This window comes from Tachysurus vachellii, chromosome 21 (assembly GCF_030014155.1).
Source record: "Tachysurus vachellii isolate PV-2020 chromosome 21, HZAU_Pvac_v1, whole genome shotgun sequence".
NCBI classification, from domain to species: Eukaryota; Metazoa; Chordata; class Actinopteri; order Siluriformes; family Bagridae; genus Tachysurus; species Tachysurus vachellii.
This window is the reverse complement of record NC_083480.1, coordinates 2,771,375-2,789,884: the sequence shown is the minus strand read 5'-3', so window position 1 is coordinate 2,789,884 and position 18,510 is coordinate 2,771,375. Positions and strand designations below refer to the sequence as shown.

Below are 18,510 nucleotides of genomic sequence, written 5' to 3'. Positions count from 1 at the left end.
GAAACATATCTCTTATTTTGGTACCGTATGCATTGAAATATAGAACAGCTTATATTCTAATCAGTCAAGAATTATATATCAGATACAGGTTGCTGGATTATTTGGTGTGTGAGATCAGTACAAATCCAAGACGCGTTTATCGGGACTTTTAATTCATGGAGATTTCTTCATGGAATAGTTGAGTGTATTAATGGATTTAAAGATCAAAATGGATTTTCTTCGCTAAAAATTAGGTAAGACTATTATTATTATGATTATTATGATGATTATTATTATTATTATTTAAAATGCATAAAGTTTTATTCATAGTGTATCATATCAAATTGTTGACCTTTATGTACACTACAGCAGTTATGCAATGGTTTACAAAACCCATGGAATTATTTTTTATCATAATTGGGAATTAAAAATAATTTTTGATCTTATCCTTGTGTAAGTGTGTTGAATTCTTCTTCTTCTTTTTTCCTTTATTTTGAATGCCTCCACGTCTAGGCGGTTGGGTGAGATATTCATTTCTTCTTTCCATTTAATTCAATTCAGTTTAAAACTGTACACCAAAAAAAAGTACACAGAATAAAAGACCATAAAAACACGACAAAAACTAATAATAAAGAACTAAAATGGTAAGCTTTCCTCTGGACGCCGGTCAGATTCGGTGTGTTGATCATCAATGCAGAAGGACTGAAGTTCAGTTTAAATCTGTCCTCAGTTTCATTTCCTTAAAGTCATTTAAGGAAAGCCCCAGAATTATTGGCACCCCTAGTGAAGGGATTTACTTGTCAGTATGAGAAAAATTAGCTTTTAATTGATGCAAATTTAGCTTTAGTATTTTTTCCAGCATGCAGCTTTTTGTAACCTTTAACCGTTTTATGTCAACATATTTTATTTGTGTTCTCTAATCTTCCCTGTGTTGATGTAAGACCTGGAACTTGGCCTCTGTGTCATGCAGTATTTATACCCGAGTGAAACAGGAAGTCAAAGATGACCGTTTAAGAGTTTCTAAACTTTCAGGCCAACTTACATTATATTAAAAAAATATATATATATATTTATTTCTAAAATATTTTTTAAATATTTTGGTTTATTTGTATTATAGATGTATTTATATAGATTGCAATTCAAACCACAAAATACATTTTCTGTAGTACATTTTACAGACATTTTAGTCTTTGGTAATGCACAAGATTAAAAATAATGATACGTTGCTACCTTTTAAGAATCAAGCACGTCACAATGTTGTCCGTTTGCAAAGCAAGAACAAGATGTGGTCCCTCGGCAGAAGAGACTCCTAGTAAGAGGACAAGGAGTTTATGATGAGGAATGTTGATGTAATGAATGTAACCTTAGTGTTGAGAAGATTGAGGATTACTTTAAGTGCTTTTGCAGTGCTGGGAATCAGTAACACAGATAAGTGTGTTATTTGGGTTGGGTCAAGTGAGCAGATTCTTCCATCCACCACGTGGCGGCCTGAGCTCAGGAGTCGCTGCAGAAGGTCCATGTGAAGAGGCGGACGGCTCAGCTGGAGTACATGCGAGGGCATGATGAGGCACGTGGTCTGGCAGAGAGCACTGAGCATCCTGCTTCCACCCGAACACAAACAAACACAACTGGCTTATTCTGGTAAACAAAGATCTAATGTGGTGTCAGCAAAAATTCTGTATAGTACACAAGATTTCTGGAATAAGAACACAAATCCATGCTGTACATCTGATCAGTCCTGACTGCTCCATGAGAGGCTGCAAGAGCTGGTTTTTACCTTTTAAGTTACTAATGGTTTGAGGCCGTTGTCCTTCCAAACTGGCTACCGGATCTGATCTCAAACAAGGTATCTGCAGAAATAAAGCAGAGATTAATAACTGAATTTAGTTTCTCGTTTTTGGAGGAAACCTGATGGACACCAGATTAGAATTCTCAGAAACCCCAGTCGCATGAGCTTCCTTTACCTGCTTGTGCTTCAAGACCTTCTGAGAACATCAGAAGCTTCAAGATCTTCTGATAAGAAACTGATACTGAAACAGAAAAACAGCAAGAGAATTTGGTGTCAACATGCACTGGGGATCACGTTAATAAGCTACAATGAGAAAATAACTAGAAATAACTAGAAAACTTTACTACACCAGAACAGAGCACTCAAAAGGTACAAAGTAAATGGTGTAAAAACGAAACTGATAACTTTCTAATGACCTGGAAGGATTGCCTTAATAATAAATTAGGAATTCTCACTGCTAAAGCATCATCAGTCAAGTGATTAATATCGTAATGCCAATCCGGCAGACTTTCCCTAACACAGTTTTACTCATTTCCTCTTTACTAAAATCAGTATTTATACATTTTCATAAACAAATATTACCAAAAGCAATGGAAGCACTGATTAAAAAATCTCATCAAATGCACATCTAGACATCATCTAGTGCTTGCTAATATTATAAACAGCAGCTACACTAATTCCTCTCCACTTGCTCCCTTTTTCTCTCCATCCCGAGGCATATAGAGATTGCGCCAGCTTCAGTTATTTTCCACTTCATGAAGATTTCAGACAAGAGAAGAGATTTTGCAGTCCATGAGGACTCTGAGGAAAACAACCTGTTAATCATCTATAGAATAACATTCTACACATGCCGTATCTCCATCACTGAGTATTTGAAGGCTTCAGCATGGAGGAGTTGGTGTTGAATCTATAATGAACTTAGATGATGAGCAAATTTATGAGTTTCTCAGGAGCTCCTGGTTGCACAACTCCAACTGACTGTATATGACTGTAGAAAGGAAATTATTTATAATAACACTCTGTGTTAACACTCTCTGGTGTTTATAATAATTTATAATCATCCTCTCTGGTGTTTATAATCATTTATAATAACACTCAGTGTTTATAATCATTTATAATAACGCTCAGTGTTTATAATCACTCTCTGTTGTTTATAATAATTTATAATAACAATCTCTGGTGTTTATAATCATTTATAATAACACTGTGTTTATAATTGTTTATAATCATACTCTGGTGTTTATAATCATTTATAATCACACTCTCTGGTGTTTATAATCATTCATAATCACACTCTCTGGTGTTTATAATCATTTATAATCACACTTTGTGGTGTTTATAATCATTTATAATCACTCTCTAGTGTTTATAATCATTTATAATCACACTCTCTTGTGTTTATAATCATTTATAATAACACTCTCCAGTGTTTATAATCATTTATAATAACACTCTCCAGTGTTTATAATCATTTATAATAACACTCTCCAGTGTTTATAATCATTTATAATAAGTTTATAATAATTTATAATAACACTCAGTGTTTATAATCATTTATAATAACACTCTCTAGTGTTTATAATAATTTATAATAACAGCCTCCAGTGTCACTTAAACGACGATGGTTTCCTTTTGAGTCTGGTTCCTCTCAAGGTTTCTTCCTCTTCCAACAGTTTTTCCTCAACACAGTCAACTCAGGATTGTCATTTGGGATAAATAGAGATAAATACAAATACATTTAAAATATAAGTATAATTATAAATCTTAAACTTTTTGTATTATCTTCTTATGTTCTGTAAAGCTGCTTTGAGACCATGTCCATTGTTAAAAGTGCTACACAAATAAAACTGAAGTCATTAAGTTTGTAGCTCCACCACTGAGCTCACACTTACATAGGAATTACATTCATGAAATATTTCCTTTTGGGGTTAGATCTGATCACAGTACATGAAACAGAGCTGGGTGAGTCTTAAATGATCTGTTATTGGCCTCTGGTCAGAGATGTCCCCTTTTTTCATTTAATTGATGGTGGAATTTTATAGAAATAAGAATTGACATGTACAGTAAGAGCTTGTCACTGTGAAAGGAGCTTCTGTACTTCAGTGAAGGCCATGTTAGCAGGCACTTGGTCCTCTCAGCAAGGACACAAGGATTTTGTGAACAAATGTGATGGAAAGGTCAGACACAGAGCAATCCTGAGGTGTGGGTTGGACTCAAGAATATGCCTACTCCTGTTTCTTTGAATAGTATATTGAGATACAGCCAAGTTTAGAAAGGTGACACCATCTGCAGAGGACATCCACCACTGAGACCTTACCTTTAATGGATAAGTTTAACCAAACTATATGGTAAAAAGATTGACCATCACACCCAAAGTTGGAAGCAGTACAGATTCCCTTTACAGGAACTCAGAGACTCGATCCCTGTTCCATCATGACAATGTCCCTGTACACAAAGCACAGAGCTCCATGAAGACATGGTGTGTGAAGGTTGGAGTAGAAGATCTGGAGTGTCCTGCACTGAGCCCTGACTCTGACTCAACCCCACTGAACACCGACTGAACCCCAGACCTCCTCACTCTTACACCATCAGTGTCTGATCTCACTAATGCTCTTGTAGCTGAATGAACACAAATCCACACAGACTCGCTCCAACATCTAGTGGAAAGTCGTCACAGAACAGAAGAGAAGAGAGGAACTCATTATAACTGGAATGAGATATCGTCGCTGTCGGGCGGAAACCTCGTATGTCCAAATTTGGTCAATTTCATATTTTTTCACATATCGATGCTATTGGTCAGTCCCCACGTGGGTCTGTTATTTTTACAAGCTATTTATCTAAAGTCTTGAAAATAGCTTGAGCGCAAATCTCAAAACTCCATTGGACACTTCAACTGTCCACCTCTTCCTCACTCCGTGGCAAACAAGAAGAGTTGCAACGAATCAACCAATCAAGAGTTGCAACGAAGTCTTCTGAGGTAAATGTCTTCAAAACACTGGGCTCAAAGAAAAAAAAATCTTGACCCCCGCTAGTTCTGGTGCTCGTCTGAGGACAGGAATTTAGCGCAAGACAATCCACTGCAACGCGGACTAAACCCTGTGTACTGCAGATAAGGTACGGCGTTTTTTTAATTTCCTGAAAAGTAATGGTTTTTGAGATACGAGGATTCCGTCTGACAGCGACGATATTCATCAGACACATATGATGAACACTTAATGATATCAGATGAACACTTAATGATATGTTTTATCCGGATTATTTTTTTCCTTTGTGAAACAGACACAGATTGCCTGAACAGCACCAGGGTTATTATCACTGTACTGGTCTGTGAGGTTCACTTGGGAGTCTCTCCTACTGATGGCACAGGGTAAAGAACAAAGTTGTACTAAACCCACAGAGGAGAAGAAGTGAACCATTACATAAACTTGTTCTACCCAAGACAAGTTTATTGTTTATAAATAACAATATTAAATGTCTCAGTGGAAATCTCCAAGACTCTTCTGGGCAAGAACTTTAGTGTATATTGAGAATAAAATAGCTGCACATAAACATACAGAGATGTTAATGTTCTTTGTGATAATGTTGTGATTTCTAGCCCTAAAGGTTTGGCCCTAAGTAAACATCTAACTAATGCTTTTTTCGCATGTTCAGAAATACATATTTTGTCATCATGTCACTTAACATATGCTATTTTTTGCCCAGAAAGGCAGATAACATTATAATCTCAACATTTCAATGTGTCTAATTGAAAGCCAAAAGCATAGATCATTATAACAAATGACTGACTGCATATTGTTCACTAATAAATATACTGACAAGTAGTTGTTTACTTTCGATATGCCGAGGTCTAAATCGTTTAACCTCCTGGAACAATCCTAGCAAATTTCTGACACTCATTGCATGGACATTATGTTGCTTATATAGATTCACATAGTTACAAGGGGTTTGGATTGGACACACAATTCTACACATCCACACATAAGTGTTATGAGATTCAAACCTAGTAATGTAAATAAACAGCATGCAAACCATCACTACCAGAGAGTCAACATAGCAAACAATTCTGTAAAAACTACTACCATAGATGTCGTTATGCAGTCTGTCAGTGCCATAGATGCCCCTCTAAAAATGGAGATCTTGAACATTTCAAGCTTGAACTGGATCCTTGAACTCCAGAAGCTTCTTACTGTACGTCTTAACTTCACCCTCTGTGGGCACAATGCCAGTACAGGTCCTGATGTCAGGTACATCACTTCCAAGTCTCTCACCGAAGGCTCACACAGACGTTTTCCAAAGATTAAATACTACACAAAAATGGTCACGCATCATTTGTAAAAAAAAATCTTGTTTTCCGTAAACTTTATTTCATTCGAATATTAACGATTGATTCAAATATAAGAACAAGGAGGAAGCCATTGGCCTGATGTTCTGATCTGTTTATCAGTGTGTTTGTTATCTCTGAGTTGAGTACAAGTATGCGTAAGCCCACTAAGGTGAAGCTGTTTTGTTGAATCTTGAGTAAGTAACGACTCCAGACACCAGGCTTAAATAGAGCCAAAGTGAGAAGAAGCTGCAGTCCTACAGAGAACAGCAGCATGAGTTAATAAGAAAGCCATGAAAATATTCTCACTCTGAAAAAGCTTTAAGTCACATTACTTACCTTCTGTCATGTAGCTGAACATGGACTGACTTAAGCCTGGATATAGAGAGATATTGTCAGATAGTGTTATGTATGAACCACTAAAATAATAACACTTTTTATTTTACTGCTGTACACAAAAGGCAAACCTGTGCTTGGTGGTGGCAGGTATTTATAACATAATTCTGCTGCTGTGATCTAGAAAAAAAAGAAGTTGTTTATTTGGATGAACTTCAGTTACTCCATCCAATGAATTGTTCTTCAGCTAGCCGCACCTTCATCTGCAATCATCTGAGCCTCGGTAGAGTAAAGGGCGTCTTGTCTGAAGGCCATTTCATTGGGGGGTCGACATCAGCACGCTCAGATCTCCAGGACAGTCTTGTGCTAAAATTCTTTTCATAATCCTGAATGCCTGCGGCCTTGTAATGGCACAGACCAGGGCCGGAGGGGATACCAGTCTAACCACGCTGTTGTGCCGCTGGCACTCACTGACCTCAGAAGGGCTCAGCTCCAGTGCCTGCTGCCAGGACAGTCTGGGCAGCCATTTCAGTGCCAACAACTCAAATCCGTCCTCACCCACTCCTCTTGCGTGTAATAACATTTGGAGTTGTTCAGGTCGAAAATGAAAAAGCCCCAGAATAACAAGCTGTGTCAAATAACTGCACAGAGCATCAACCAAACGTGCAGCGATAAAATGACTGTAAACAACTGAACCTATTGCATATTAATGTAGTGAGTCCTGGAGTCTATAACTATGACTAGAGCACCATGAAACATGATATTTGTTAATAAATAAATAAATAAATAAATAAGAGGCTTATCTTCTCTTCCATTAATCGTATTTTGTGTGAGGAATGTTTAGGAGTACTTCAAATACAACGACAATTTAGAGCTATTTTGGTCAAGATGCAACAGTCTCTCCAGGTCCACCATGCTCCATAAACTATGATGTAATCAGTATCTGCAAACCTGCTTGATTCCCCCTGAGAACCTTGTGAAGTAGACTCATGCCCTTCTCCATGATGTTGTGACCAGTCAGTGTGAGAATCACAATCTGTTCTGTCTCACTGCATGAAGCATAGCTGTGCTCTAAAAGGATCACAGGGCAGAAGTCTGGTACTGTCCACATGTGGTCTCCTACAGCAATATCAATATGTTCTCCATTAGATTTCACAGTAGATGCACCAAAGTACACAAAAGAAAAAGAAAGCTCTAGTACACTTCTGTACCAATAAGGATGAAGAGGTATTCTGTATAAGGTACCACATGAAAGCAGAGATGTGATTTGAGGCAAACGTTGCCTGGCAGTCTGGTACGGAGCAGTTCCACTAAGCCATGCAAAGCCGGCTCATTCATCAAACCTTCAGAAAGAGGAAGTATGGGGTGTCAAATTCCTCCTAACAGACACTGAAGCAATTTAATCTATATGCGCACTCCTGATTTCCTCTATTTCTGCCTATTTCTTTCACTAAACGGTTTCAGATCCTTATTGCAAATGTAACACAATACAGGAGCAAATAAAGAAGCTTTTAAATCAAGTTATTTATCATTGAAGGAAAACAATAATGCTGCAAACACCTATCACTTATGTGGAAAAGTAACCGTCCGCTAAAGATTTTGTGCCACATTTGGCAGCAACAACTGCAGCAAAATTTTTGCAGAATTTGTTTTAGTTCATCGACACTGAAGGCTTTTAATTACAAACTGCTGTTTAAGGTCCTGCCACATCTCAGTGGGGTTAAAATCAGGACTTGGCCACTCTAAAACTTTCATTTTGTTTCTCTTGAGCCATTCAGAGATGGACCTGCTCTCATGCTCTGGATCCATGTTGTGCTGCAGTTGAGCTTCAGATTACAGAATGATGCCTGAACATGATGACTGTACCTTTCTGAAGACATTTCTGGTAGAGAGCAGAATTTGTCAGTTATGCTAATCATACCATTTTCCCCAGTCTAGTTCTAAAGGTTGGATGATAAATGAAATGAATTGATTGATTCTAACCAGTATTTTGTGTGGTGATGGGGGTGTGGCGTGGTTGATTGCTGTTCGCGAATGGTGGGCGGAGCCTAGGAGACAGGACGGGTAATTTTAGGAACAACAGTGAATAATCAGCTTGGGGTTTTTGAGGAGCTGTTATTCGTTTCAAACCAAGCAACACTTAGGATTCTGTGTTGTGAATAATTATTGCTTCATTGATCTGTGACAGGGGGCACGGTGGCTTAGTGGTTAGCACGTTTGCCTCACACCTCCAGGGTTGGGGGTTCGATTCCCGCCTCCGCCTTGTGTGTGTGGAGTTTGCATATTCTCCCCGTGCCTCGGGGGTTTCCTCCGGGTACTCCGGTTTCCTCCCCCGGTCCAAAGACATGCATGGTAGGTTGATTGGCATCTCTGGGAAAAATTGTCCGTAGTGTGTGATTGTGTGAGTGAATGAGTGTGTGTGTGTGCCCTGTGATGGGTTGGCACTCCGTCCAGGGTGTATCCTGCCTTGATGCCCGATGACGCCTGAGATAGGCACAGGCTCCCCGTGACCCGAGGTAGTTCGGATAAGCGGCAGAAAATGAGTGAGAGAGTGATCTGTGACACAACAATACATCTTTTAAAAGTAGAGCAGAACTTGTGTAGATGTTACACCTGTAGGCAGGTTGGCACAGTGGCACAGTGCGTTCTCTCTCCTCAGTAACAGCACCAGACAGTGAGAGAAGGCTTCAAGCAGTGCTTCATCTATGCTCACCATAGTCGCATGACAGAACATCACAACCACAGAGAAGGTTCATGACAAACAAAATATCCATCATGGGCTTTGAGATTTACGTATCTATGAGTTTGTTTTCTGCAGGATTCAGAACCGATTACCTGCTCAGTGTTGAGGCCCAGGGCTGAGGCTGCCCTTGGATATCTGAACATAGCTGTAACAGCACGAGGGAACCACTGGAGACACGAGCAGAAACACATCCGCTGCACAAGCAGACAAAAGGAAGGGCTCAACAGTTAAAGACTACACACTAAAAAGACTAAACATTAATAAAGATACTATAAACTATACCATTCCTGGGGTGGTACCATCAAAACTACATCTTTTGCTCCTTTATACTGTGCAGAGTACAACTTAAGGCCACCATTAAAACTTTACTCTATTAGCAAATTAAAGGGTCACCACATTTAGCAACAACTGTCACCAAATGCTTCCATTAAGTGAAGATCGGTCTGATACATTAAACGTTTTTAATGTACGCATTGAAAGCTTTCAAGTATAAACTGCTTAAGGTCGTAAGCAGGTTAAGGTTTAGGTTCCTGCTACACTATCTCGGTGGGGTTAAAATCAGGACTTGACCACTCTTAAACTTTCATTTTGTTTCTCTTGAAGCATTCAGAGATAGGCCTGCACTCAGATCCATGTCTTGCTGCAGTTGAACTTCAGATTACAGAATGATGACTGTTCCATCAGGAATTTCTGGTAGAGAGCAGAATTTGTCCGTTTTGCTAATCATGCCATTTTTTTCACAGTCTACTCTCCCAGAATTTTCCCAGTATGTCCCACAGTAAAAGACAGACTGCAAACAGCGTAGCATTCATTGTACTAGGCCAGAGAGAAAGAAAGGCACTTTAACTTCACAGGATGTAGGAGGAGAATTCACACCTTATGTACTGTATATAGCACCAGGTTTGAGTTGCTGTTGTTATGTTCATAAGCAGAACGCGAAGGAAATCTAGTGCACTTCAGTAGTATTCCGTCAGTGTACCCTATGGTTCTACATGTTTAGTGTTTTCTATTTAATAAAATAAAAGATGTGTATATTACATCTGTGTCATAAAGATGATGTGATGTGGTGGTGTTACTACACAAGCATGTGTGGCTCAAGCAGAAATACAGTTTTGTACAGTGTTACTTTTATTATGTACCTTTTGTTGTAGCACAAAGCATTGAAGGTGAAGAAACAGTATCTTCTCTCTCTGGATTACTGCAGTTCTCTGCTGGCAGGTCTATCTATGAACACAATTCGTTTTCTGCATATGATCCAAAATGCAGCTGCATGACTTGTTTTTAACCTGCCAAAGTTCTCCATACCACCCTGCTGCTGCGATCCCTCCGCTGGCTTCCGGTAGCTGCACGCATCAGATTCAAAACACTGATGTTGGCCTACAAAGCCAAAAATGGACCAGCTCCCTCTTACCTCAAAGCCCTCATCACTCCTCGCACTGCACCTCACACCCTCCGATCTACCAGCACTGCTCGACTGGTTCCACCATCTCTCAGGGTAAGAGGCAAGTATACTACAAGACTCTTCTCTGTTCTGACACCAAAGAACTTCCCCTAGAGGTCCGGACAGCTGAGTCTCTGGCTATTTTCAAACGGCAGTTGAAGACCTACTTGTTCAGGAAACACTTCAACTAGCACTTTTTTCCCTCTCTTCTGCACTTATTTAAAAAAATTGAAACTTTTTTATTGTAACTTTGAACAAATGTTTTAAACTCATGGTATCTTAAGTATGTAACAAATGCCCCTTTTCCACCAAAAAGAATCGGGTGCTGGTTCAGAGCTAGCACTGGTGCTGGTTCAAAGTTAGTTCCACTGGCGAACCTTCTAAGAACCGTTTTGCCTTTCCACCGGCTAGAGAGCATAAAAAGCCGAGTCTGACGTCACTGTATATGTGTCACGTGTCCCAGCAAAGTTAGCGCAGCAGCGACAAACACAAACACATCAACAATGGCAGCTGTTGCTTTACTGTTAATTCTCATGGCTTTGTGAACCTACATTAACACCCAAATGCGGCGAATCCAACGTGTACGTGCAGCTCCATGTAATTTGTATAAACGGAGGTTGTAATCGAGAAAGTACATAACGTTATTTTATCATTAACACAGAAAAAAGTTAGCCTTAGCATGTAGCTAATGTATCATATTGCGGTAAAGTAAAAATGTATTAAACATTAGTATACTTAAGGTACATTATCAAATGTGCTAACAGTAGCCCCGCCCACAGCCCCTGACACAAGCGGTTCTTAAGTCTAGATCAGCAAAGTTTTGGCGCTACTTAAGAACCACTTTTCCTGGTTCAGAGCCGGTGCTTTGGCTGTCGGAAAAGAAAGAACTGGTTCTAAATTAGGCTCCGAACCAGCACTCAAACTGCCTCGGTGGAAAAGGGGCATTATTGAGCCAGCATTAATGTATCCAATGAGACAGAGTTAAGCACTTATGTACGTCCCTCCTGATAAGGCTGTCTGCCAAATGCTGTAAATGTAAATGTCTCTCATTACAACACTGAACCCTGAGGGTATGATACATTCTTAGTAAGTTTTTCAGAGCTATATGTGATACCTTTGAACTGTATTATAGTGGTAAGAGTAATGGAGAATAATTCAAACTGGGCAGTCTTCCCGGGATTATTATTTGGTCTCCCACCAAACCACACACACAAACCAAAGTGAACCAGACTGGACAGACGTAGGGACTGGAACAGAGCACGCACTGGATAGGGACAGTGAAGGGCATTAACAGAGGTTGGGTCAGTCTTACGTGCCAGCATGGGGTCTGAGGGTCCGGTGATCTCTTGCCTTACAGCTCTGACATAAGGACCACGCATAGCCATGGCAAGCAACGGCTGCTGAGAAAAACACCTCTGCCCACTCATTCCAAGGACTGAAAAAAAGGTATAAGGGATGTAACTGAATACAAATGCATTTGTGGGGATGAATTGTGATGGCTTGCTTAGCTCCAAAATAATTCCCTGTTTCTGTGCACAGGGCAGCATATAACTGTTAAAGTCTTCAAAAAATGAATGAACTGAATTGTTTTCATTTTATAATGTTAATTACCATCATTACTAAAATGAAATAATAGCCTTAAAGGACCTTATTTTGATTAACAGCAGCTTCGTGTAGGGGCACGGTGGCTTAGTGGTTAGCACGTTCACCTCACACCTCCAGGGTTGAGGGTTCGATTCCCGCCTCCACCTTGTGTGTGTGGAGTTTGCATTTTCTCCCTGTGCCTCGGGGGTTTCCTCCGGGTACTCCGGTTTCCTCCACCGGTCCAAAGACATGCATGGTAGGTTGATTGGCATCTCTGGAAAATTGTCCGTATTGTGTGATTGCGTGAGTGAATGACAGAGTGTGTGTGTGTGCCCTGCGATGGGTTGGCACTCCGTCCAGGGTGTATCCTGCCTTGATGCCCAATGACGCCTGAGATAGGCACAGGCTCCCCGTGACCCGAGGTAGTTCGGATAAGCGGTAGAAAATGACTGAGAGTGAGTGAGAGAGCAGCTTCGTGTCTTAATTTCTAAGTACATTCTGAGAGTAAACAAATAATTTTTTTGATTATTATTGGCTGTTCATTTGTGACTGAAAAAGTATAAATAAGGATTAATCATTCAAATGAATTAAGTCTCAAGCTTTTCTTATCCGTATAAAATGGAAATTGGAGATAGGTTACAATAATAGTAATTGTGATGGCATCTGGCAGTGGGTGATACAAACTTTTAGACATTATCATTTCAGCAGAAGATTTCAGAAAAGAACAGAACAGAAAGGCTGCTGATGACAGCAAACTGCTCATGTGTTACTAGTCCTCTACACAGTGAGTCTAAGCTCATAACTGTTTACTGTAGCTAAATGCTGCAAAATATGCTCATGAACATTGTTTAGCTGCTTTTACCTGCACAGTTAGCTAAGAGTTCTGTAGTAGGTGAAGCGGAGGCCACACACATCCTGGCCTGAGCTAAACAGAAGAGTTTGATTTGTTGCCAGTGGGTTATGACACATTGTCTGGTAGACCAAAGCCAACGCTAGCTGAGACCAAGAAAAACATTTACACTTATTCCTGGAAATAAGAAATAGGATTTTTGTACCACAAATGCTAATAGACCTAAGACTCCATTCTCAACTGGGTGTGAGGCTGCTGAGAAGTCGTGGCCTCTGCCCACTGACATATTTGTACTTGAATGTCGAGTGTCTGCCAGTAGAAGCCAGGAATTGTTCCAAAGACCTTCCTGACAGCCTGCAACCCAGAAAAAAGATCATATGATCATTAGATTAAATGATTTTGAATAAATCTTGTTTGGCTTGGTTCATTCAGTTGACTTAGACTGACCTCTTTCTCAGAGCTGATATACACAAAGCAGTCAAGCCTTGAAGAGGGCAAAGAGACGAATGCAGGATGAGCTTGTTGCTGCAGTAAGATCTGGCAGCCAGGATGCCACAGTCAGCTGGGTCTGAGCCGGGAATCTTGACACGCGCTGAAGGAATGATGTCCAGCCCCACTTTGTGTTCTTCCACTGTAAATAAAACAAATGAAAAGCATGAATGAGAATAAATCAGAACTCAAGAAAAGATCGAGAACTGGGTCTGTAATTCTCATCTGAGATTTTGTGTGTGAAGAAAAGGGTTTCTTCAAGAGGTTCAGATGTAAAGTACTAAGGAATCATTTTTCCAGATCTGTTGCAGCCCAGTGACCCGAAACTGTGGTGTTTGTCACACTGTTCTCTGCGCTAGCTAGCTTTAGCCTGCCTTACATCAAACCAATGCCACATTAGACTATTTGCCCAAAAGTTCCTCAGTGTTCCTAATTTAATCACAATCAAACATACCAAAGACATGGTATAGCACAAATGCTATTAGTGTATTGTAAACATGAGATCCGAGTGATGTTGACTCCACTGACTGTCTTTCCTTCTGCTTGTACTGCCACCTCACCAGGGCTCGAGAGGGGCACCATTAAGAGCAAACACTCTGCTTTTAATAACAGAAACACAGAGTACAAACAGATGGAAGATATGATCCATCCTGAGAAAGAAGCACAAAGACAGATGTATCTTGTTATTGTGGTAAAGAAACATCATTTGTCCCTATCAACGATATATTCAACAAATGCACACAAACAATTTAAAAACACAAAAAGAACACAAAAAATTCCAGACATTGAAGAAACACATTTTGTATTCAGCTCACCGTATCGTCCAGAACGTCAGTCATCTCACCAGCACTCTGCTTTCTGTTTGTAGATTGCTGTGGCCTGAAGGTGAGTAGATGTTTCAGATACTGTTGGCGCTGCCTTCTGTTCTTCTGACGCTCCTACAGCAGGTCACTGCAGGAATCACAAAGAGAAGTCATAATAAAAAAAAGTCAGGAATGCATACGTTCTGTTCAATAAACCTGATGATGTAAGCGCTTATACAGTATTTAACCTGTTGTTAGACTGCTAACAACAGGTAAATAAAAATATAAAATAACATAAGGGTAAAAAGTCATTTATGAAATATCTGTACACCTCTCATGCTTTGGTGGCTGAACTGCAGCGTCTAGTGTTTTATCTCTTACAGTAACAGACTCATCACATGCGCTGTAATGTGGATTGGTTCACTCAGCTGTTTCTTAGCAGGTGCGTTTACACGTCTGTGCCAAGCTTCCTTTACTCCAGAGATCATATCCTGTTCAGGCTTGGCCGAATCTTTAGGGATTTAAACTCTTTCCAGTAAGCGTCCTAAAAACCCAAAAAAGTTTGAAAATAATTACAGTAAAACACTCACTAACTCTCACTCTCTCTCACTCACTCATTTTCTACCGCTTATCCGAACTACCTCGGGTCACGGGGAGCCTGTGCCTATCTCAGGCGTCATCGGGCATTAAGGCAGGATGCACCCTGGACGAAGTGCCAACCATCACAGGGCACACACACACTCTCATTCACTCATGCAATCACACACTAGGGACAATTTTCCAGAGATGCCAATCAACCTACCATGCATGTCTTTGGACCGGGGGAGGAAACCGGAGTACCCGGAGGAAACCCCCGAGGCACGGGGAGAACATGCAAACTCCACACACACAAGGTGGAGGCGGGAATCGAACCCCCAACCCTGGAGGTGTGAGGCGAACGTGCTAACCACTAAGCCACCGTGCCCCCCCACAATAAAACTCAATCCTGTAATAGATGTTATATAGTTAAACATGAACTTTGTGGCAGAGCCATAAAGAGGACATTTCTATAAGCAATTGCCTGTTAGATCATTTAGGTGTTACTAATATGTACACCATACAAAAATGGACAATAATCACTTTTACTCAATATATACAGTACAGTAGGAGGATCTTTATTTTGCAAACTTAATCAACTTAAAATGGCATTAAAATCATCTGCCTGTCCAACAATCCTAGAAAATGCAAAATTAAATTACAACTAAACGTATAATAATAACAATAATAATAATAATAATAATAATAATAATAATAATAATAATAATAATAATAATAATTTGTAGAGTGAAAGATTCACAATAATGTGTTAATACAGACAAAGTGTGTAATACAAAGTGTGTTTTGATGAGCCATGATTATTAAACTTTTCACTGTATTCAGAGTACCTTGTGGTTGTAGGACTTTTCCTAGATCGTCACTCATCGTCTCTGTATCCAAAAAAAGCAGCCAAACACTCCATTATGTCAACTTCTTGTCTTTTTCTGCCATCATCTATAAGACAAAAGAAATACTATGACTACTGTCTGCTATGACCTGCTGTATTTGTCACGGTTGATACAGTGAAAATACACACAAATACAGCCTGAAATCAAACCTGTATATTTAAACAATCAAACAAAGTTCACTTCATTTTGTTTAGTGAGATGTTTGTGATGTCCATGTTGTATAATATACTGCAGAACCAGATCCCAATTCTCTAGAGGCTGTTCAGAGAAACAGAATATTTCTAGAGTTATAGCTTTACTGGTTCTATTAAGATTCTGATAAATTAACAATAAAGTTAGACTCACTGCCAAAGACAAAACAGGGCACGATTGTGTATCTATCTGCTCTTTCTTTTCTTTTCTGTAGAAATCTTTCACTTTTCCTTTTCGTACACTCTGATAATGAGCGACCTTCAGCAGCCTTCGTGACTGACTTGTTCTTTTGCTCATGGTGCACCGTAAGAGTAAAAGATTTTCGATGGTCCTTGGATTTACAGGTGAGGTTTTGTGCTTCCGGAGAGTTGACTGTAAGTGTTTCCGATTCAAGACCTGTAGTGTCTTCAGCTGAATAGTCTCTGTGCTCTACAGAGAGGTGAGGTGAGAACGGCTTCGTTACCGGCTCGGTGAGATCCTGTTTGATGGAAAAACATCAAAATGTGTCATGTAATAACACAATGAAGTATGCACATGTTTTTACACAATTAACATGCTGTAATGTACACTTACAAATTAAGAAGCAACAATTATACATCACCAAACTAGCATTTAATGGTACTTATGATACAGTATATCATCATGTTATATTTAAAAAAAAAAACAGAGAGAATATACAGTGCTATGTTTTATGAATAAGGAATCTTTAAAAGTATTTAAATGACTTTTAGTACATAGATAGTAATCAAATGTCAGGTGTCAAGTCCAACACAATCACAGTTAGCTTGCTACTTGTCTCTGTTTATTGTTAATGTTGATAGTTAAAGTTAGACAATTGAGTTTAATTCCTTTTGCTTGGATGATGAGTCGGGTATTTGGGATTTAAAGCTGTCAAATAATGAACTGTTCTGCATTTTCTCTTATATAGTTTATGTTACCCAAAGAGCTAAGTAAGTAAGACTAGCCAGTTTTATGTCATGATGCTGCTGTGCTGTGGCTTAGGAGATAAGGAGCGTCATTGAGCATGTGCAGATCCAGTTTGTTTAATATTAGCCATTCCATTCATATTCCAGTTTCTCTCTTCTATTTCTTAATAAATTAGAATGCTAAATTAATAGTGGGCATATTGACTCACACACCATAGAATGGACAAAGAACTGACTACAATACTCACTCACTCACTCATTTTCTACCGCTTATCCGAATTACCTCGGGTCACGGGGAGCCTGTGCCTATCTCAGGCGTCATCGGGCATCAAGGCAGGATACACCCTGGACGGAGTGCCAACCCATCACAGGGCACACACACATTCTCATTCACTCACGCAATCACACACTACGGACAATTTTCCAGAGATGCCAATCAACCTACCATGCATGTCTTTGGACCGGGGGAGGAAACCGGAGTAACCGGAGGAAACCCCCAAGGCACGGGGAGAACATGCAAACTCCATACACACAAGGTGGAGGCGGGAATCGAACCCCCAACCCTGGAGGTGTGAGGCAAACGTGCTAACCACTAAGCCACCGTGCCCCCCGACTACAATTGAATATATTTAATTCGATCTTAATCTTACAGAAATGCCAATTACTGACAGTAAGACTGTAATGAGTCTGTCTGTGTTTTGCCCTGTTTCTGTCTGCTGTCTGCCTTGCTGTTAATTGTTTGCCCCGCCCACTCATTTGTTACAATGGACATTAATGGCACTCTATCGCCCCCCCAGGTGTATCGTCTTAAGTCTCTGATTGTCTCTTCTTGGTGATCGGTTCCTGTTTGTTATATCTACTCTGTTTGTTCACTTCAATGGTGTTGGTCTTTGTTGAATGTTGGTGTCTATGTTCCTGTTTCCTGTGTGCTCAGTGTTCTGCCCTGTTTTGCCTGACCGTATGTTTGCCTGTTTCTTGTTTTGGATCAATAAAAGACTGAACTGCATTTGGATCCTTACTCGCCTTTGTCTCATTGCGACAAAAACGTCTAAAAAGTGCAAGACGTCGACTACTACGTAAAATTTTACTTAGAATATACAGTAGACTGTCTTAGAAACTACACTGGATGTCTCTTGTAGTATCAGATTATGGCTGCAGTATGAATATATGAAATAGATAGGAAAAGATTTATAAAAAGTCAATAAAAAATCATGTTAGTTACTATTTTGCAGGATATCTGATGTATTGCTTTATATTTTCTTATATAGACTATTATATAGACATATTTACATTTTACATTAAATTATCTGACAGTGAGAGCAGAAAAGAAATTTTAGAAAAGCACAAAAAGTGTTTAGCCACCAGTGTATCTTATCTTCACACTCCGACCGTATATCCACCTCGTACCTCACCAGCCCCACCACCACCACAGGCCTGCTGTGAATTTAGGTATTGTTGGTCTAATATGAAAACATTGAGGAGTTGGCACCACAGGCAGCTTCGGTATCATATATCATGTGTAAACCTCAGGCTTTCACATGATTAATTCATAAGGAACTGATTCAATATTTGA

At 39.6% G+C, this 18,510-nt stretch overlaps 1 protein-coding gene across 1 annotated transcript; it reads right to left on the bottom strand.

The window, feature by feature from the left end:
* Positions 1 to 1,205: 1,205 nt before the first annotated feature.
* LOC132837634 (dynein axonemal assembly factor 8) lies at positions 1,206 to 17,971 on the bottom strand. Its single transcript, XM_060857403.1, is given in 36 exon segments — positions 1,206 to 1,271; positions 1,370 to 1,611; positions 1,706 to 1,829; positions 1,944 to 1,964; positions 5,798 to 5,962; positions 5,965 to 6,072; positions 6,189 to 6,346; positions 6,429 to 6,464; positions 6,557 to 6,598; positions 6,683 to 6,743; positions 6,745 to 6,991; positions 7,373 to 7,544; positions 7,637 to 7,768; positions 9,039 to 9,362; positions 10,308 to 10,356; positions 10,707 to 10,719; positions 11,668 to 11,673; positions 11,771 to 12,044; positions 13,056 to 13,087; positions 13,089 to 13,189; positions 13,266 to 13,397; positions 13,491 to 13,578; positions 13,580 to 13,768; positions 13,800 to 13,859; positions 13,861 to 13,902; positions 14,004 to 14,063; positions 14,065 to 14,149; positions 14,152 to 14,182; positions 14,348 to 14,483; positions 14,667 to 14,739; positions 14,742 to 14,857; positions 15,793 to 15,865; positions 15,969 to 16,077; positions 16,165 to 16,216; positions 16,218 to 16,489; positions 17,957 to 17,971. Coding segments are annotated over 36 exon segments (3,906 nt in total).
* Between the last annotated feature and the right edge of the window lie 539 nt (positions 17,972 to 18,510).